The 23,038-nt window shown below is 31.5% G+C and overlaps 1 protein-coding gene across 1 annotated transcript; it reads left to right on the forward strand.

Moving 5' to 3' along the window:
* The first annotated feature begins 635 nt into the window (after positions 1–635).
* On the forward strand, positions 636–21,936 carry PH4alphaEFB (prolyl 4-hydroxylase subunit alpha-1). Its single transcript, XM_088190884.1, has 12 exons — positions 636–711; positions 18,812–19,000; positions 19,057–19,208; positions 19,275–19,431; positions 19,762–19,940; positions 20,005–20,126; positions 20,194–20,303; positions 20,380–20,533; positions 20,589–20,813; positions 20,879–20,947; positions 21,221–21,386; positions 21,453–21,936. The coding sequence occupies exons 2-12, from the start codon at positions 18,813–18,815 to the stop codon at positions 21,575–21,577; spliced, it is 1,647 nt and encodes a 548-aa protein (XP_088047010.1). The 5' UTR covers positions 636–711; position 18,812; the 3' UTR covers positions 21,578–21,936.
* Positions 21,937–23,038: the final 1,102 nt, after the last annotated feature.

The raw sequence follows: 23,038 nt of genomic DNA on the forward strand, positions 1-23,038 counted from the left end.
AAATACTGCCGCACGATTAAAACGCCGTCTGATGTATGTGTGCGTCAGAGCGTGAGCAATCTTGCCCTAGCTCTCTCGCTCGCATAAATACAAGCGAATCCATGCGAGAGAAAAGGAGATATACTCACCGTTTGATATACTCACCCATCTTTCTTTTGCGAACTGGCCAACGTTTAATAAACCTAAATATAAATATATATAAATGCGCCTCTTACATTGTGTATTGTTTTTTACATAATTTATATTATATTTTTTGTGTATTAAAATTATGCTATGCATTATTTTTGAGCATGGTGACGCATTATGGGTAACCTGTTATGTCACGGTGGTCTTAATTTTATTTAAATAAATATAAAAAATAAATAAACAACGATAAATTCACTATTATTTTAATTTTAATATTTACAATTTAATTTTAAAAAAATATTCATCCTTTCACAAGATTCGTTGAATTTTAGAACTAAATAATTAATATATAATAAATAAATAATAATCAATGCGTATAATAAAAATGTTTATAAAAAAAATTAATTGCAAAATATTAGAATCAACATGTAGAAAACTTTTTCACTCGTTACTTCGAGTCATAAAATAACGAACTCGTTACTACGGAGCAACGATTGATTTCAACTGTCAGTAGAGCAATGCCTGTTGTTGTGGTTGCATCGCATTGAGATAATTGTTTATTTCATGAGATAAATATACAAAAACGTAAGTAATCCTATTCATATATACATAATATCGAAAAATCATTTTGTTTGCAATGGTATTTAATTTATGTATCATAGATACAATAAAAACTGTAAACAAACATTCACTGGGTTTGTTTATATTTGAGAGTTAAAGATTATGATGATATACTTGTGGTTTATATTGTTTAGTTAAGTGAGTACACTGATATATTTAGCATATTACATATAATTTGTGTAATATAAAAATAAAACACTATATAAAGTGAGATGGTTATATACTCCCACAATAGTGATTCGAGTAAACGTCCATTTCCTGCTAATAATCTCTTCTACTATCGTTCCCCCAAAGCATATCAGTTATTCATTTCATTAGAAAGCCTTTATAATTTATTACTAATATTGAACAAGTGGCTTTAGATAAAAAAAATGTTTATTTAAGTGCCATTGTTTGATCAGATGTATGAATGAAAATATGCTAAGAAATATTTTAAATATAAAAATCGATATAAAAAAAATCGAAAATAATTAAATATTAAAATCATTATTTAAATAAAAAAATCGAAAATAATATATTTAAAAGGTACATAAAAACACAATAAAATACGCATAATTATTTGATATTAAATATGATATCAAATCATTATGCGAAAATTTCTGTATCAAAAATATATGCGAAACTCACTAAAAAAAAAAACAAGTAAACCCTTAACATTTTGGATTTTTTGCGGCATTTTTATTTTGATGAATATTTAAAATAGAGACATATACCTCTTTATAAATGCAAAAAAAGTTATAGGCTTTGTTTTGTAATTTCATGGTACAATTTTACGCGTTTATATCTTAAACATATTTTTATCTCCAGTTTATTATCAACGATTTATTAAGCCATAACTTAATAATAATAAATTTAATTTAAATACTTTTCATTATTGTTCTATGTTTGTAAATATTATTATTATCACATTTTAATATTTTACATTTAAAGAACACACAAAATATATATATATAAAAGCAATTGAAGATTAAACGTATCAGAGTAGTAACTCTGAGGTTGCAGGTTCGAGCCCCTGTAGCGGCAATCGAATTTTTATTTATAAAAAATGCGCTACCATTAAAAAAACAGCCCCAGCTGCAGTAACATCTATTGATTATTAATGGCATAGCACATAATAATGTATAATTAATAATATGATGTCACCGATTCCCAGAGTTTTAATTGGGTGATTAATACTTACTTGTAGATATTCATTATGTCTGATTGACTTACTCATTTAGTACAGATTTACCCCGTTATAACACATTGGGCTTACGTCTGTCAAGTTGCAACGGAAGATTTAATAATAATAAAAAATAATATACTAGAGAAAATCACCTGACATTTGAAGTTTAGTGAATTTAATTTGCCAAAGTTCACTAATAATGTAGTAATAAATGATAATAATTTAAGAGCTACACTAACGCAAAATTTCGAGCGCAAAACGCGAGATCTTAAACGCATTCTGTCATATAACTGCGGGCGGCCTAGAATAGGTTCGCCTAAAATTTTCTAGTTGAAGATTTTAAATTCACCTGCAATATTTATATTCATTTTTAACGGTAAAATAGGCTTTTAATGATATGTGACATGAAATTGGTACATTTTCGGGTTACAATTTATATTGTATAAACGGCCAAAATAAATATTAGATAGTCAGAATTTATATTAATCGGTATCTTATATCAAACATGCATAGCAATATCGGTAAAGATAAGTATCATGTTTTTAAAACATAGTTAATATCCAAGTGCAGACTAACTATAGAGCAATATGTGAGATGCGACGTCTCTCTGTATTTCTTCAGCTTATTTTCCCTTGAGAGAAACATTTTGGATTTGACCTAATGAAAGTTATAAGACTATAATTATTTTTAGAACGTTTTATTTAATGAAAAATATTTTTTTAATATCGAATTTATTTTACAAAATAATCTCCATCGACAGATACGACCTTCTTCCATCGATCAGGCAATTTTTAATCCCATATTTGTAAAAACTGACTGGCTGTGAGTTAAAATATTCAGAAGGAAATTTTTTAAATAACATCTAAATTATGTTATAAATAAATTACGTAAATAAACGGTAATCTGATGGTGCTATATCGGGAGAATATAGAGGGTGAACAACCGATTTCCATCCGAGAGCATTATTTTTTTCTCGCGTGACTCACGCGCGTCGCCTTGTTCTCGTCGCTTAGTGCGCGTAGAGCTCACACACAATATTTTTTTAACTTCTTTAAATGATAGACCTCCTAATTCGATATCTGTAATTGCTTTAATTTCTTCAATTTCAATTTTTAGTATCCTACTTCTAGGCTTGTCTTCCAAACAAAAAGTTTCAGATTTAAATTGACGAACCAGTAAAACTTAATCATTGACGGCCAATTTTTTTTTGTGAACTTCATACAAAATACAAGTGCATGAAAACACCTTATTAGGAATGAAATCTTCCACTGAAACTTAGGTTATTTTTTTTTTGTTTTTATGTACGTAACGAACTCTCCATATGTTAATCCAAACATTACCGAAAGAAAAACATGCGACCCGAACAACAAATAAGTCACAACTGTATAAAAATGTCATTTCTTTTGGGTACCCCTAATATAATGTATGGAAAGTTGAACTAGCACCTGCCAGATAAATTATGTTTTCACTGGTAAAAATATATATCTACCGGTGAAAATGTATTTCGATATGATTTCACTGAAATGACATATTTAAAAAAATATTTTTCGTAATAAAAACGTTCTTTCTTTTGTATAATATAAAATATAATAAAATAATATAATAAAAATATAAAAAGTAAAATCATAACTTAATTTTGTAATATATACTAGGTTTATTTTTCAACTGAACTTTAGAGTCAAGAACCTTAAAAATTAAAATAATGCAACAATAGGTTGTACAGTTTGCCACAGATCGTCAACCCTATATTAGTTCGCGGTCCAGTGACTTAATTAACTGTATATTCATTGTTTTGGCCTAATTCATGTAAATGTAATTAATTGCAATTTAACAACAATTACATTTATTGTTTTACACAGTGTATTTACCAATCGTGACGGTCTGTGGTTTTTTGCATGGGTCCATAAGTTTGTTCAAGACTTGTTTTGAATCTATAATCGGTATTTATTGATTCAAGTGGCTAAAACATAATAATTAATAAGACCATTTTAAAGTCACGTAAACCACTTTAAATTCAAGGTTAAAGAAATTATTTATTTCATTTTCTTCACGGTGCTGTATTTTTAATTTAATATAATTGCAAATGTATTTAATAAATAATAAATATGTATGCAAACATATATTTTAAAAAAACTCTCAATGCGCGGCTTAATTTTAATGTTTATCTCGGTGGTTCTATTTTTTTATTTACGAAAAAGTTTGTGAAGCAGTATTTTATTATTTTATGCGCTCGCGGCCCATTAAGACATTTTTGCTGCGCATTTTTTTATACTTTGTAAAATTTTGCGATGCACGGTCAGTGATTAAAAATGCCACTTAATAAGTAAGTTATTATAAAAAAATTGCAGTTATTACAAAAACATTTTTAATGGACTGAGACATTTTTTTGCAAAAGTTATTAAATTCCTTATAAATTATGTATTATGGAAATATTACACTTAAAACAGATTATTTTATTAGCAGTCAAACGCTTGGAAATTTCAAACATAAATCAAAAAATTATTCTAGCAGAACTGGTTACCATTTTATGAAATTCTCATTTCACGCCATATTTAACTGCTTCGCATCTTTATTCGCTAAACAGATTCTAGCATACCATTTTAGTGACCATACAAGTTTAATCGATTCAGTCTCAGTGACCAGAAATGCTGGCGGCGACACTTTCGCTTCCAAACTGGTGACCCGCGTGGGATTTTGGAGGATTCGCTCACACGTGGAAGGAGATTGGCGAGGCGGAAAGGTCGTTCACATGTTTTCCGCGACAGGAAACTGATTGTGCTACGAACTATGTTTCAGGTGTAGCTGTATGATCTAATTTTCTGCATCAATAATATGTTATAGCACATTTGTCAAACTGTCATTGTATTGATGTGCAAACTTTTGAGCACTGCAGTCGAATAGAGATTTTTACTAAGCCCACTTTTAAGACAAAACTACTATTTTTTCTAATTTGTATTCAACTGCCACGTTCCGTAAATAATGAATATTTAAGATTTGGTTAAACGGTCGAAGAGGGAAGCGGTTGCTTTATCGGGCTTTTTCTTTTCAGCGTACGACTGAACTCTCGTTTATTCCAAATCGCAAGCAAAATGGTAGTTTAGTGATTCAGTATGGCAGACTTATATTCCCTTGAGTATTGGGTAAAGTCCAGCGTCACTACCAGTCTTCTCTCTTCTGTTTAATGCGATGATTACTGACTATGACATCGATAAAATTTGCAACATCATTTTGCGATTTTCTATTACTCTAACCGGCCGGCGGCTTTATCTTTGCTTTGATGATCTAAGAACTCGTTCCAAAAAAAATAACTTACGCATGAGAATCGGCAGAATGAAAAACGATATAGGGCTATTTTCCTTTTTCGATAATCCAAATAAGTGTCAATTATATTTACATGCAACCATCTTCCCAAAGTGAATAGGGTAGTAGTATAGAATAGAAAATTTTGTTTTAATAGTTTATTGCGAATTATAAAAAGGTAGTAAAACATAACTGTAAATAGGTTATAGTATGCTAATAAGACGCTATAAGTAAAAAATACCTCTTTACTAAAAATATGATGTAGGTAAAAGCACACTTCAGATCTACGAACCAAAGAGCTTGCCGCTATCGCGGCCTTTTTGTTGTAACCTGACAGGCGTAAGCCCAATGCGTTACAACCAGACCACCAGACTGAAAAATCTTGGAATCAATATTAATCATCAGACTTCTGATACGAGAGTATCGGTTAAAATATATTTAAACTGAATTTTGGTCAATAGGAGGGTGCAAAAACAATTATCACTTCTCAGAAGTTAAAAATTTACGTCAAAAGCAATAAATTCATGTCGGCGCCGTCGCAGTGGAAACGCTCGGTAACTGTGAGTGATAATATTTAAAACCTTTGACGACTTCACAGCTTCTAAAAATATTTTTATAAACAAGGGATTCATTCATTGTTAAATTGTTGGCAAAAGACTATTTCTATAAATAGAGCATATTTTGATTAATAAAAATGTAAATCTTATACTAAAAAATAATTTTGCCTATTTCCTTTTGGTCATAGGATTTAATGTCAATAAAACTGAGTATATTTTTATAATTACTATGTATAGATATAATTACTCTAATCTGGCATCCAAATCATTCTAATTTAATCGCCAATAAATATGTATAATATTTTAAGCGACTGTTGATATAGCAACAAGAAGATGTTCTATTGTCATTCAAGCTTCATAAATGACTATAGCATCAAAGATAAATGTTGAAAGGATTTTTTTAAATATTATACTATTGTGTGTATGCCTTTTCATAATAATCGGCATGACTATAAGTGTCGTGACATCATTATCACACCAAACGATTATGCCATCAATCTTCCCATAAAATCTACCTAAGTGTCTTATTGAGCAATCAAATAAAAAATCTAGTTTCTTCGGTTAACGAAAGGTCGCGAAGACAAATTTTCCCGCGGCCGCGTGCTTTTTCTTTCGATGCGGCCATCTGAGATAAATAACTCAATTAGGCTGCATTAGTTACGCACTGACCGAAAAATATTGTAATGGTGTGCAATCATGTGTGCAATATCATTGAAATTTTTTGCTACCTCATCAAGTCCTCGTCCTTCTCACGCTCTTTTGTTTATTTTAAACTATACCATAACCAGCAGCAAATAGATTGACAAAATGTGAAGTGCAAACCGATGGTGTAATAATATAATTTCTCATTTTTTAGCATCTATAAATTTAAACTTCATTCCAAGATCTACTCTAAACATATTTAAAACTGTATACAAAATGGAATATCCGTTAGTCATACAACCGCGTACAAACATACAAATATATTTCTTAGTTTACATATCGATGGCTTAAAGTGATAAAATGCTTACTCCATATTTGACAACTTTAAAGGAGAAACCAAATATTAAATAGACAACTTGAAAATAGGAAAATAAAACAATATCTCAATTTTCTACTTATGAAATTTTTGTTTTGAATTAAAGATTTTAGAGATAACAACTTTTTAGTATGTGTATTTCGATTAAAGGTACAAGTCTGTTTCACCCAAAAGTGGAGTTAGCTAATTTACACTTTAAGCCATCGATAAGCATATATTATAACTGCACAATAAGTTCGTTTTTATGATGTCATCTGTTTTTCGGTAATATTCATTGTTTTTCAACACTATTGCCTTGACAATATGTATACTCAAAATTATTTTTTTGGGCTCTACATTATGCATTTTTTTGTTATGGTGCGACACGTTACAATCTAATAATAGTATTCTAAAATGTACGAAACACGATGCCCGATATTAATTAATATTTTATTATGCTCTATTTTTTTGTTTTGTTATGATTAGCTTAAAATTATAAATGATAATTATACAATTAAACATTAAAAAAAAAGTTTGCATATATCCTCGCCAATATAAGTCATTTGAAGAGGGGGGAACGTGGAGACATTTTCCTCTTAAATTTGCTTAGAAAAATGCATAACATATAATAAAATACTATGAATATTAATGAAATCAAAATATTAAAAAAACGATTACTAACTGGCCGACTTTTGCCCCCCCCCCCTTACTGAAAAAATCTGAAATATCGTCGCTGATTCTAAACTAGATATTCTCTGACTCTAAATAAATAATACTAGAATCTATCCCGAAAATATTTTTTTAAATGTCACGTTAATAAAATTACATTGGAATACCTTTTTCCCAGTAGATATATATTTTTACCAGTGAAAATATAATTTATCTGGCAGGTGCTAGTAAAATTATATGATTTTAACTTTTCCATACGTAGTAATATATACATTTACATACTTATCATTATTTATTTATTCTCTAGATATGAACGCTAGATAATTGAGTGTTTCTACTGCCACGGCACGATTTTATTGCTTTTGACATGGATTCTAAACTTTAAATTTGGCTAGAAAAATGCATGTCATTTAATGAAATACGACCACTAACTGGCCAATTTTTGTCTCCCCCCCCCCCCCCCCATGAAATGACGTCCCTGACCGACGCAGACGAAACCCGTATTGTTGCTCTACTAGCGCTATACACGATTAATCACATTTTTTTTAAAGATCGGGGGGTGACTTTCGTACATCTCCAAAAATCAGGAAACAATAAAGTTTTAAGCGAAAAATTAAAAATGTATCCAATGGGAGCAAGAAGATTAACAGAAATGATTGTTAGTCGCATTACGCATTTAAGAGCTAAAAGATAGCTCTTAAATGCGTAATTTATAGCAGCTCAATGCCAACAGCGGCGTAAACAACTGCATGGTAACCACAGAACAAAGAATATAGTGGTACTTAACAAAAGTGTGCATAGAGCGACGATATGCAGAATATATGGTTACCATAAGACTATCATCGAATCGCTATAACATTTTTTTAACCCATTGACTATGCATGCATTTAAAATATACCATTAAAATTTAGTGCAGCCGCTTTTTAAAGAATGTAAAATTAATATCTTTACATATTTAAAAAAGTTATAGAATATTTTGCAGTTTTTTAAACATAAATAAAAACAAACTATTTTTTGTGGCGTTTTTATGACTCCAGGGCAACTGATATTTTGTCTAAAATAATTTATATGTAAGTGTGTTATGTATCATAGATAAGCTTTAATACATTAAAGCTAATTTAAAATATCAATCGTTAGTTCTACGGAATAATTTTTAGTTATTTCTCTAATTCTCAGCGGTTTCTGATCGTATGCATGTGATTGCAGGTACACTTGCCAACCAATTTCAGATTTTGTATTAAAATTTTGTAAAAAATGTTATGCCATTATTTTGATTGCCCTGCCCCTTGGGCTGGCCCTGAAGGTGATCGATCTTTCGGGATTACAACCGTCAGGCAATCGGCTTTAGGGATTTAGACCCAAAACCATTGCATACAAAGTAATAAAATAAACATCTATAAAAAAATAAACAAAATATTTTATATAATTTATCATGATTAATAAAACATTTTTTTTATTTATTTAAAAACTGAAACACAAGCCCCTATAAGAAAAAAAATACAACTGGAGCTATAATAATTCTCATAAATAATATTTATTTGTGAAAAAATATATTTATTATTATAACACATTACAGGCCACAATTTGTGTAATTCGTAAAACTAACTTTAGGAGCCGCTGACTCATTTATGCGTAATTTGAACCACATTAGCGTAATTATATATTAGGAAAGTTGATATACTAAATATCGATTATGAAAAATGTATAAATATAATTACATAATTTTTTTTAAGGCATTTAGATAATTTGTTATGTCAGATGTTTTCAATAATTAGACACAAAACAATTTTTTCTATAGTCGTAAAAGTTTTATGTCTCGCTCATAAACTGTCAAATTGATATTATTAAAAAATGTAAAATCAAACTATTTTTAATTCATATTTTGCTTCTACAACTAGTTTTGCGTACATCGCAAAATAATGATCTACTACAATAGATAATACTTAAAACAATACGAAACAGTCTTTATATGAATATTTGTAACTTCCTCGTTTAAATTTTATTTACTTTAACGATCTTCGTGAGATATAATTCCATTGTTTATTTAAATATATATTGTAAGGATTGTTTTTTTTATATTTATCATTTGTTAGCAATTAAAATTTTGAATATGTACTTTTTTATTAATAAATGGTGAAACTTAAAAAATAAGATATGCAATAACAATAACTTAAGGTTACACAATTAGAAAATCTCTAATTACAATCGTATCATATATGTTCGGTCGAAAAAATTCTTGAAATGTGGGAATTGGAGATAATTTGGTTACTTTTTCTGATGAAGCAACCACGCGATGGACCAAATGACCCAAAATGCCAACTTCAATATTAATTATAGTTTTAAAGACAATAAAATACAGTTCTTTTTATCAAAATAGATTGTACGTGAACTTCTGGGTCAACTCTTTTTTTAATACATTTCACGTACATATCTTACATGTCTAATACTTCCTGACTGTTATTATTGCATAATAAAAGAAGCCAATTAACCGAATATCACATGTATTGTATTGAATTATTTTTTATGATTTTGGATATATCCGAGGCTCAGTCGACTTCTAAGTGATTGCTTCCGTGATCATCAAAATCTAGCAATTAGTAACCTCATTATCCAATATCCGCCGTCACAATAGCTCTTTATCCAAATTAATTGAATAGCAATATTATACGCTGATAGACGGAAGAGCAAATTTCACACATAAAACATGTTAAACAATCGGCGATAATTTATTGAAAGTTATCATATTATAAACTGAGCGATTTTTTGACCTACATCCACGAATATTCGATTGCCGTTAATTTTTTTTTAAAAAGCAATAATTTTCAATTATGCAGTTTATCTGATCAATACGTGTTAGACGGAACGGGGTATAAAACGACCCCAATCAAACCCCAAATATGGTCATTTATTTATTAGATATTGCGCCATAAATTAGCATTTATGCTACGATACAGAAATGATGAGCTGTTCTTTTCCTTATTTGGTCCCCATTTGTACTCTCAGCCATAGTCAATTTATCACCATTGAAACAATCGTACCAAAACTATTACAATTAGAGACACACATAGACAGAGAGCCATTCAAATTGGTGTTAACCCTTTGCGAACTCGATTGTTCGGTTCAATTTGCGTCCATCAGAAGTCAATTTCGTACGACCACGATGCCCAGCCTCCGGAACGAGACCAATCTCTATGATTTCCATTGGGAAAATTTCCATATTCCTATCATGTCGTTGACCGGCGAGTGTGTCCACTTTTTACAACCATACTTCGCCAAAAATATCATCGAAGACTTGGAACTCGTTAGGCTAGTCTTATGCGCCGTGCTTGGTTCATTGTCCGACTTCAGAAGGGTCATTCGAAAGCTCTTCAGGGTCAAGGAACGACAACAGGATTTCGTTTTATATGGTGATGAGCCAGCGTTTGACATAGTAGGTGATACACTTTGAACTTGCCTTGTTTTTATCTATCAATCAGCTAAATTTTCACATATGTTTTATGGTATTAAAAGATAACAGATAACACACTACTGATTTCATCTTAGTCGCTAAATTTTTCCTTATAAGGTCTCGTTTTTAGATATCAAAAAGCATTTATATGAATAATTTTAATATTTAGAATTTGCCTCTAAATTATAATTATGATTTTTTTATCTCGTCATAGCGACAATATTAAAACTAGTTTACTTTTATTACATAATTTACATTGCTTCTCGGGTTTTTATTGTCTATCTTGCACTAAAACAATCGTAAAATAACATGAAATATTTCAGAGAAACTCCAGGGGTTAAGGTCTATTTAATATAATTAATTAAGTTCAGTATTTCCATTTATATTTCAAGAGATGTTAAAGCGCGGCGGCGTTTCGCCCGTCACAGAATAGGTCTAGCGAAGTCAAGGGACAAACAGTAACAAAAACTACACTATAGGAAACTTCGCTGTAGGGGGGAACTCTATAAGGGAGGTTTACTGTATTTGCTTCTCAAATAAAAGTGCATTCAACTTGTTTTTTTTTTACTTACGTTCATTTGAAAGAGTTGATATGAATTAGAGAAACACGTGCAAAGCCTAAGAGCCGTATGCGGCTCACGAGCCTCAAGTTCGCCGGCCCATCATAAAATTATAAAACCTTTACGCATTTTTATTAGTCCATGATCTATGAAATACTCGTCAATAATTTAATATATACCTCAAAAGATATAAGCATATTTTTAAGCATGTCCTTGTAGTTTGTGTTGGTTAATAAAACGCATGAAATTCCTTGTCAAGATCACACCTGAGGTTATATTGACCCTTCGCGAATGACCTAAACCCAAAAGTCACCGACCAGTTTGGGCATTGCGCTGGTTTATTTTTAACCGGCCGTTCATCTTCCATTCGGGGCTAATGAAAGTGGTTTTGCGTTGCACAACCTTACGACGGTTTTTTCTTCTTCTCCTTAACTTTCTGGACCGATTTCGATGCGCGCGAGAAAAATGTGTGTCGTCAGACGGCCTAGGCCAGATAATAAAGGCCACGATCAATGTTAACCGGTGCGTGAGGCAAATGGACCTCGAAGCTACCGATGCAAATATTTCGAACAGTTTTCGCACCGAATCTGGGTCGAAAGTGCAAAAAAAGTGCGATAACTAGAAGCCTAGCGGCAAGGATGGGTGTAGTGAAATCTTACCTAATAACTTTTTGTAACTACTTTATAAGACATTTTTGTTAATATGAATAGTATCTTTCTTGTTCTTAATTCAAATATATCTCAAAGTAAAAAGTAGCTGTACGTACCGTTACTCTTGTGGCGGTGTAAAAGTAAAAGCAACTCTAAATTATAACTCTTGAGTTTTTACTAAAATGAACTAAAGAGCGTTGACTAATACTTCGATTCAATTTTTTTTATTTAATTATCATGAAAGTTCTATTTAACTAACATATTTAAGAGTTAATTATCTTTACTTCTTCTACTTACTTTCTAAAAAATTAGTACACCACTAATCTTGGTACACTAGAAAAAAATATTTTGCCTATAACTATACCATTTTGCTACCGTTGCTTATATGACATTTTTATAGAAAAAATATGCTTTCTAAGTCAACAAATTAAATAAATTTAGTACAAAGATTTATAATCAATAAATGTCACTGCAATTGGGGCCGGTTTTTTTTAATAATAATAGCGCATTTTTATAAATAAAAAATTCGAGTGCCACTGCCGAGGCTCTGGAAGTTGCCCGAACCGAAGTTCAACTGAAGTCGGCCAAGGTCGCCAACTTCCGAGTAGCGGCCACACTGCCACAAATTTCAAATGCCGTCCGGACGGCGGCCGTGAACGACGTCCGCACGGCGGCTGCTGTCACGTACAGCTGACATATTTGCGTGCGATCGAAAAATGTGACAAATAATCGCAATTTTTAAATTGTCATATTTTTAAAATTACGCTACTGATAATTATAAAAGTTTGTGTGGGCACTCACCAATACAATATCAGTGAAAACTTTTCGGTCGTAGATATTCAATTTACGCAAATATGCCATAAGGCATAAAAATGATACTTCAGAATACTAACACAACATCTGTGACTACCCTAGAATTTGTCGCCATCGATTCCAAATAAGAATTCGTTATGGTGTGACATTTATATAAACCGATATAGGAAAATACATAGGGATATTCGAAACTAGTTTTTTTAACAAAATCAAGTACCACTAATTATTTTTTAATTATTTAATTTTATATGAAAAAAACTATAATAACGATATCTGTTAGAAAAATATAATTAATCCCTTTTGGTGCCCTAAAATATTCAAAATGTCAGTAAGAGTCTGTTGAAGTCCCCGATAAGCATGTGGTATTATAACTTGACCACGTGACCACGATGCAGCGCTCGTCATGCGTGTTGACCATAGGACGCCTACGCGCATACTGAAATTGAAGCGAGTTACTCGTTCTATCTCAGTTTGCGAAAAACCATATCATTATCTCTCTCACTCTCGTCACTTAACACGCGAGAGAGCGAAAGGGGAAGTATCTCACCGCTCGCGCTCGAAAGAGCAGCTCCGACTTCGGTCCCTTTGACTCGGAAATAATGCCGACAATGTTCGGAAGCGCTCGAAGCTGGCCAAATCGATTGAATTACCTCCACTTTACCTCCCGTTCTCGGTAACCTCAGACAACTTCCGAGAGATTTTAGAGCGGGCAGAACCGAACTCGACCAAAGTAACCCACTATATTCTCCGTCCTTGGCCAACCTTGGCCAACTTCCAGAGAGTGTAGTGCAGGCATCAGAGTTACTAGTCAGACGTTACGGATTACGCTATTCTGTCCTTTTTCTTATACAAGTCTAGGAAAGTTTATCACCCGCAATTCACCGCCAGTAATTCATCGTTTTCCCGCGTCTATTGATCTATTCTACCATGTTTAAGCAATGAGATGTGTTTAAATAAATAATAGTTATTTATTAAGTTTCTGTCTTAAGCTATGATTTTTGATATTCTATGATTTATGAAGGAATAGTACGGAAATAAAAAATAGTTATATGTACAATATAACGTATTTATAGAAAATATATACTTAGCATATAACGTAAAAATAACACCTATAGAGAAACCTTATTTAAAATGACAAGTAAATTTATATAAATTATATGTATACTGGTGATAAATATGCTAAGGGTCATTTGTATGCGATTTGTATGGTCAAGTGCTAGCCATTAATTGCTGGCGATGAATTGCGGATGATAAATTTTCGGACCCCACAATATATTACTAGGAACAACAAAATAGCATAACTTATAAAACAAATGTGTGTTGAAATGAACATTTGAAATACAATGTAGTATTACACTTATATTTCACTCAAACATCCATAAGGAGGCAACCACTCCACTCGATCTTGAATCTAAATTAATTTATAAATTCGTGTTAATGAAGCACTATTTACAATTTTCTTACTTACATATACATCGGATAAATACAATGTAAATAGACAGATGTGAAACAAAGCTTCCTTTCTATTAATATTTTTTTAGCTATACACATTTTATGCAGCTAATTTTAGAATACGTGCCTTTGTCTATGTGAACTAGTATGCACCTTATTTTTAGACTAATATCCTTCTCTTGTTCTAGTCTACAACATTACTAATCTAAAATAATGAAAATACTTCTAGAGCGCGTTTCGCAAATCGCTGAGGTCAAAACATCTGGTGTCATTTCGATTATGATTACATAAACGAATGTCAAGGATTTTCGGACCATTTATGGTTTCATTTTAAATTGGTAGAGCGTTAAATTGGATCTGCCATTTCAGCATCGAAGCGTTTTCTCTGAATGCATACTGACTCTAGAATTCTACACTGTTCTTCTCTAATCTTTCGACACATTTGTGGTCACGCCTCTTATCGTGCAGAGACCGACAGATAAAAAACAGGGTCAGTACAGATGTGAATTATTATTATTATTATCATCATCATCATAGCGTTCTGTTCCGTTGTCCTGATTAACTGTAGTCTTCGTGACGCTATGTTCTTCTTCAGTTTCTTCCGTCTTCGTGCAGCAATTGCTTCCGCATAATGACATTTCGCTCAATGTCCATTACTTTCGGCTTATTTTCTGGCCTTTTGAGCTCTTGCGATATTGTATGCATGGCATTTTTGAGATGTGAAAGTGTCATCAGACCACCGGATCTTAAGTAGCTAGTTTCTTAAGATATGTGCTCAAAATTGGTTATGCAATTCAATTGCTTCTTACTGCATGATTCAATTAATGCATCACTCTTCTCGGTTCGCTAACTTGATGCGAGAGCGTTGACTTGGAACTGTATGATCCAGTTCTTAAACAACTGTTTGTTGTATGTTTGGTATATGTTCTTCGTTTATAAGCTGAATTTATTATCATTCATGGATTATATAATATTAATAATTTCTTAACTACAATATATAAATAATGGTCACATCGATTTCATCCTATTTGTTTGGAGTGACTGTACTGTTCTGTGCGTACGTGACGTTTTACATGCCGCACATGCGGGACAAAATCGATGATGGTTCCCCCAGTGTTTCTTCTTTGATATTCCAGAAGGATCTGCCTATGGTTTGGTTACGATAAATCACGATTTTGTGTTACGCTTCGGTAGATTATACGATCTGTCTTGGAATTGTCGTAGGAGTGCTGCATTCCAAAACGATCTCATTTGTATTCAGTAAACGTTAAAATTTGGTCACCCGAATTTGAATTGGATAACAATTCTTACATATTGCTCGCTTTGTTCTCAGATAATTAAAAACATATAATTTTAACCCTTTATCACATTACTATCTAGATTTTTAAAATATCAGACGACACTAAAAATAAAAAAGTCATATTGGAAATTTATGTTCAAGGAAGATAAATTGGGGGAGCTAAAAAAAGTCATTTTAGAAATTTTTGTTTAAAGACTGTCTCGGGATTTTTTGTTGTTTAATACATTTTTTTTATATTATTAATTATATAATTAATATATAATATAAACAGCAATGGTCTGAATTTAGACCCATGTGGTACACCACGAGATATTATTTTCTCTTTGAAATAAAAATAACTTATTTTTTTTAAATAATTATTAAACCATCTAAAAACTATTTCACTTATACCGATATTCTCTAATTTTTTCAACAATATTATTCTGCCTAATATTTCGAAAGCTTTCTTAAAATCCAAGAAAACTGCTCTAATAATTTTCTTTGTACATACAAACTATTGTTATTTGCAGATTTCTAATCGTTATTGATAAAAACCCCACAATTTATAAAGCAAGTGGTTATTTACTTAGACTAACTTATGATTCACTTTTAAACGATTTCAGACAACTCTTTATGTATCTATTGATATACGCAAATGTAGTTTATTTGATCGCTATCAATTGTTTATCCAGTTGCAATTACTTACATTGAAATTTTTATATGTACGTACAAAAAACGAAAAAATTGCTACATCACATCTGTATAGATATTTATTTTAGCATTTTAGACATGATAAACTGATTAGCACTTTTATTACAATGTTCTATTTATTTAAATTCGTTTAAAACTTCGCCTTTTACTTCAATGAATATTTTTATTTCTGGCAAAAAATTATAGAAAATAAAGGTCGTATGTTCAATTTCTGAGGAATACCATTGGTAATACAAACTGGATATAAAAATACAAAATATTGTATTAGTTGATCTAAATTTAATAATGAGTAAGTTCTATGTCAGATTCGATAGAAAAGTGGGTTGGGACTAACTATATATAAACTGATTATTTATGATTCACTTTCACTAGATTCCAGAAAACTACAGCTATTTTTCAAATGTTATAATTTTATGTAGTTTTCACCGATCTATGTCAATTGTTTATTCAATTGCTATTAATTGTATCAATATTTTTACACGTATCCATAAGAAACGAAAATATTTCTACGTCACATCTGTATAAATATTTATTTTAACATTTTAGACACGTAGACTGATTAGCACTGTAAATGCACAAATTTGCACTTTTATTGCAATATCCTGTTAATTTAGACACGTTTAATTCAGCAATATATTTTCATTATTCATTTCTGGCAAAAGGTTACAGAATCGTTATAAATCCTGATATTAAATAAAAAGGGTCTCAAGTGAGATCTCTGAGGAACACCCGACGTAATATTAAATTAATATTAAATATATTAAATTCAATTGAAAAATTCTTTGGCACTAATTATATATAAACAAATGTTTTATGATACACTTTTACTGGATTCCAGACAACTCTTCAAATAACTATTGCTATTCATCGAAAGATACATAAAAGATGTTCCTCAGAGATATCTTTTATGTCCCAAGTTATCTATTGATATTTGTCAAAAGTCATAATTTTATGCAGTCTTCTTCGATACGCAAATATAATTTATTTGATCGCTATCAATTATTTATCCAGTTGCAATTATATAAACGAATAGTTTGCTACGTCTCTATAGATCTGTATTAACACATTCAATACCGGGCACTATTCATAAAAATACAGCCGTGCGACCGGTTTGTGAAAATTAGAACCTAATTATTATTTTTTTAAACCATCATAACTTTTTAATTAGTTAACGTTTTAACGTCAAATTTAAAATACAGTTTTGTAATGGTCGTTTTTTATATTCACAATGGCAAAATTAGTAAACGTAATAAAATAAAAAAAAAATGTTTAGAATCACCAAATACAGTAAAATCTCAGTATAGTGAAGCTCACGGGACCGAAAAAAATCGTTATACTGAAAATTCGTTATATTAAATGTAAGGAAGATGATATATTTTTATTTTATTTTTAATTACCATATTACTACAGTATCAAAATAACCTCTTATAAGATTGACAGATCGTTTTTTGTTCATTTTTAAGGATAATTAGTAGATATATATTTCTACTAGAAAAATATAATTAACCTGATAGGTGCTAATATGCTGCTCTAAAATGTCTATGAAACTCAATTTGACAGTTGCGAAACGTTCATTTGCTGTTCTAAACCAAACCTAACCTAGTGAAAGTTCTAAAACTAATTATAGGTTAAGTCCAAAATACAACTTAAGCCAACCCAACACTTAGAGGATAATAAGCAGAAGAAGAAGTAGAGACAGATGTCGCATCTCGCATATTCCTCCATAGTTTGACTGATGTTTTAAAAATACGATAGCAATTCTTACCGATATTACTATGAGAGTATTGGTCAAAGTATATTCAAACTGAATTTTGACCAATAGGAGAGTGCAAAAACAATTATCCCTTCTCAGAAGTAAAAAATTCACGTCAAAAGCAATAAAATCGTGTCGGCGCCGTCGCAGTGGGAACGCTCGGTAACGAGCGTTCCCACTGCGACGGCAACGGCACGATTTTATTGCTTTTGACGTGAATTTTTTACTTCTGAGAAGTGATAATTGTTTTTGCGCTCTCCTATTGGTCAAAATTCGGTTTAGTCAGTCGTAATATTGTTATAAAAGTCTTAATAAAAACGCTAGAAAACTTAGCGTTTCCATTGCAACGGCGACGGCACGATTTTATTGCTTTTGACGTGGACTTTAAACAGGCTCCCTTGAATTTGGCCAGAAAAATATCATTTAATGCAATACTATGAATATTAATGAAATGGAAATATTAAAAAAAAGACTACTGAATTTGTTATATGATGTTGAAATGACAAAAAGAATAAATTTGTGCACATGAATACATCGCAAGGTTTCTGAAACGCATCAATTTATGCACACGGCATTCAATGTGTTAACGTTTTGAATTGTAATGTATTGTTTTTTGAATGCGTTATAACCTCCAGACATATTGTATATAAATATACATATACGTTTAATATTATAATACTAATACTCACATATGGTATGTTTTGTTTCAGAATGGCTGTTAAAGTTGTATCTATACTTTGCTTTCTTCTCTTCGTATTGTTTCGCACACATCAAGTCCGAGCAGATGTCTTCACAGCTTTGACCGATCTTGAACCATTGCTCGAAACTGAGCACGTTCTCTTAGATTCTTTAGCTGCGTACTTAAGATATCAAGAGCAGAGGATCAACGTCTTAAAAAAGTATGTATCTGTTATATTACATCTATTTATTGTACGTATATCAAATTTTTTTGTAGTAAGTACAATGAATTGGAGCACGATCACAGAGCGGCGTTGAAAGATGTGGCCGGTTACTTTACGAATCCTGTGAATTCGTTCAAGATCATCAAAAGATTGACTACGGATTGGGGACAAGTAGAGGAGGCCATTTTAAACGATGCTGGAAAAGGTACGTTAAAGTTTAATAAAATTATTATAGATTTTTTGATATGCTTAAAAACATTTATGATTTTAGATGTTGTTCTCAACATATCGTCGATTAAGTCAAGAGTTAATTTTCCCACTGGAGAAGATCTTAGTGGTGCTGCTATTGCTTTAGTACGACTTCAAGACACTTATAAACTCGATCCAATTGAAGTTGCCAAAGGATTATTGAATGGCAAAAAATATAGGTGAGTTTTTATCGTCATTTAACGTGTATCCATGATGGATTGAAAATAGACATTCGTTAAGATTAACCTCAAAAGCAGCGAATTACTCGTACTAGATATTCTTGAGTCATTTTTAAAATGTACTGTGACCGAGAAGTGGTTAACTTACTGTATTTATTGTAAGCCTTTTTCTTAAATCATGCTCTCTCACAGCTAATAAATCTTATTTAACAGCATCATTTGATTACGATGATAGCTTTCATCTCTTTTTCATCTGCTTCAATGTTTCATCAGCATTTCTTCGGTGGTATCTAAAATTAATTTACTTGGTTAATGAAACAAACTTTACAGTGGAGATATGTCAGCTCACGATTGCTTTGAGCTTGGTCGTCAAACGTACAACAATGGCGATTACGATCACACTGCAAAATGGATGAACGTTGCTTTACACAAATACAGCAAAGAACACAACAAAACAGTAGAGAAAAGCGAAATTTTGGAATATTTAGCGTTCTCCTCTTATATGACAGGTATGTAATGGAAATAATTTATTGAAAAACACCGAAATTAATACTTATTTATTTTTCATGATAGGAAACGTTGAGACTGCTCTAGAGTTGACTCATGAGCTACTCAACCTCATTCCGAACCACATCAGAGCCATTGGGAACATTCCTCACTACGAGAAAGCAATAATCGAAAAACGCAACGCTGGGGTATGTATTATATAGAAGCTAATAATAACATAAATAATATATATTCAATAATATTTTATTACCACAGGAAAAACCTAAGGAAAAACCTGAAGAAATTGATTCATGGGCTCTCGAGAAGATCAAGTATGAAGAGTTGTGTCGAGATGAATTTGATTTGTCAGAAAGCATCAAGAAAGAGTATTGATATATTAATATGTACATAAATATCTTTTTATTATATATTATATAAATATTTCATTCAATTTTATTTTAGCTTAAAATGCCGATACTTCTTTGGTACTAGCAAATTTTTAACCATCGGTCCAATGAAGATAGAAGAGCACTATTTAGATCCATACATTATTGTGTTTCACGACATATTGACCGAAAGCGAAATGGATTTGATTAAGGAAAAAGCTAAGCCGAAAGTATGTCGAAATTTATATTTATTGTATAAACTTTTATTAATTGTTTATTAAATAGTTCAGAAGAGCGACCGTGCAGGATTCCGTAACCGGCGAGCTAGTGACCGCCAAGTATCGTATCAGTAAATCTGCTTGGTTGAAAGACGAAGAGCACGAAGTGGTCAAGAAGATTAGCGATCGAATCACTGATATGACAGGATTGTCTATGACTACGGCTGAAGAGCTGCAAGTTGTCAATTATGGAATCGGAGGACACTACGAGCCACATTATGATTTCGCAAGGGTAATAATCTATCGAGTGAAAGTTAATCTTAACCTAATATTAACTTTTACTGTTTTGATTTAAAGAAAAGTGAAGTGAAAGCTTTCGGCGGACAAGAAGGCAACGGAAATCGAATCGCTACAGTTTTGTTCTATGTAAGTATTGTTTTAATCCTCTTTCACATCGTTCTCTTGATCAATTGATCGATCCCAAACACTACAAGCCTTTCTATGTTATCATTATATATGCAGTGTATTTAAAAAAATAAAGATTTATTTATTAGACGATTTGGAGAGAAGGTTAATTTAGTACCAATCGTGTTATTGTTTAGCTATAACTTAAGTGAAATTTTAGCTTAAACATGCTGATTTTTTTTATCAAATCTACAATATAAAAATATTTTTATATTGACACAATTTTATTTTTAGATGTCAGATGTAGAACAAGGAGGCAGTACAGTATTTCCAGAATTGGGTTTGAGTTTAAAACCCAAAAAGGGTGCGGGAGCATTTTGGTTTAATCTGTTTCCTTCCGGTGAAGGAAATTTAGGCACAAGACACGCAGCTTGTCCCGTTTTACAAGGATCAAAATGGGGTATGATTTTTATTAACTTTAATATTCAATCTTAACATTTGAAATACACTAATAAATAAATTTCAGTGTCGAATAAATGGATTCATGTTGTCGGTCAAGAATTTATAAGACCCTGCACTTTAGAATACCAAGTGGAAGGTGCAGAACAAGCGTTCGCAAAACCAGTAAAGAAACATGTCGAAACTAGGTAATCCAAATATAAAATATGTTGATCTTACGATAAACTCCAGTGAAATTCTAGTGATTTGTACTGATATTGATTTTTTTAATGTTGCATATAAGCATATTATATACATACATGTATTTGTATAAGTGAAGTGAGTAGATCTCTGTTTCGACTGAACAATTAATGTTTTGAGGCAGTGACTATGTGATGTAGTAATTGAAAAGTGGCCATACTATATAAGAAATAAAATATTATTTATATATACGAAATGTTCCTTTTTGTAATTGTACTTTGTAAATATGAACAGAAATTTGTATCAGCATTTATTTATATTTTGTATGTATAAAAATGGCAGATGAGTCAATTAAATGCTTATAAATAAAATTACTTTTTATTATATATTAGACATATGCAAGCCCAGCGAGTGAGACAAGCGCCTTGGACCACGCGCTTTAACCCTTTGGCTGCGTTCAAAAAAATTCTATACAACATTCGTGCATAGCGCTATTTTTAATGAATTAAGAAATGAGTTTTTATATATAGACTTATCCTGTTACTACTTATTAAAGACAACTTAGGTGAATAAAATAACATCATGGAGCTACGCGGGAAACACTGAGGTGGAGCAGTAGCAGAAATTTTTTGATTGGTGACGCGAAAAACATTTTTTCGTGAATTTTTACCCCCCCCCCCCCAAATTATGTCGCAAAATGCCACTCTTTCTTCACAGACTCACAATTCCATTGACACCCCCCCTACCCTCCCTTAATTTGTGACATAATTTATGGACGCCGTCTAACATCTAATAATATTAACCAGCAATAATTATAAGCAGTAGTTAACCAGTCTCATTGCCAATCTGTCACCACACATTCATACAAACTACGTTCATACGAAGCCCAATTCTAAATTTTATCCTCTAAAAATAAAATTATGGGGACACGTGGGTATTCCTAGTGATGTTGGTGAATCTATCGATAACTAAAGACCGTTTATACACTAAACCAGCGTTAAGCACAAAGACCACTCCGAAACCCAAATAAGTATTTTAATTGAGATATATCCGTCCTTAAAATGAATTGAAGAATTTTTAATTTCGATTTCATTAAGATTCATAGTATTTCATTAACTTAGATGCATTTTTCTGGCCAAATTGAAAGTTTAAAGTTCACGCCAAAAGCAATAAAATCGTGACGGCGACGGCATTATTTTATTGCTTTTGGTGTGGATTTTTGCCTTCTGTGAAGAGATAATTGTTTTATATGCTCTCTTATTAGTCAAAATTCGGTTTAGATATGCTTCATACGATTCTCACTTATTATAAGTCGTAATATTTTTGTAAAAAGTAAATAAGAACGCTAGATGATTGAGCGTTTCCAGTGCGACGGCATGATTTTATTGCTTTTGCCGTGAATTCTAAATTGCAACCCCCTTTCAATTTGGCCAGAAAAATGCATCTAAATTAATGAAATACTATGAATCTTAA

This window comes from Plectrocnemia conspersa, unplaced genomic scaffold (genome assembly GCF_051122295.1).
Source record: "Plectrocnemia conspersa isolate PC_06_02 unplaced genomic scaffold, ASM5112229v1 ptg000008l, whole genome shotgun sequence".
In the NCBI taxonomy this organism is placed as follows: domain Eukaryota; kingdom Metazoa; phylum Arthropoda; class Insecta; order Trichoptera; family Polycentropodidae; genus Plectrocnemia; species Plectrocnemia conspersa.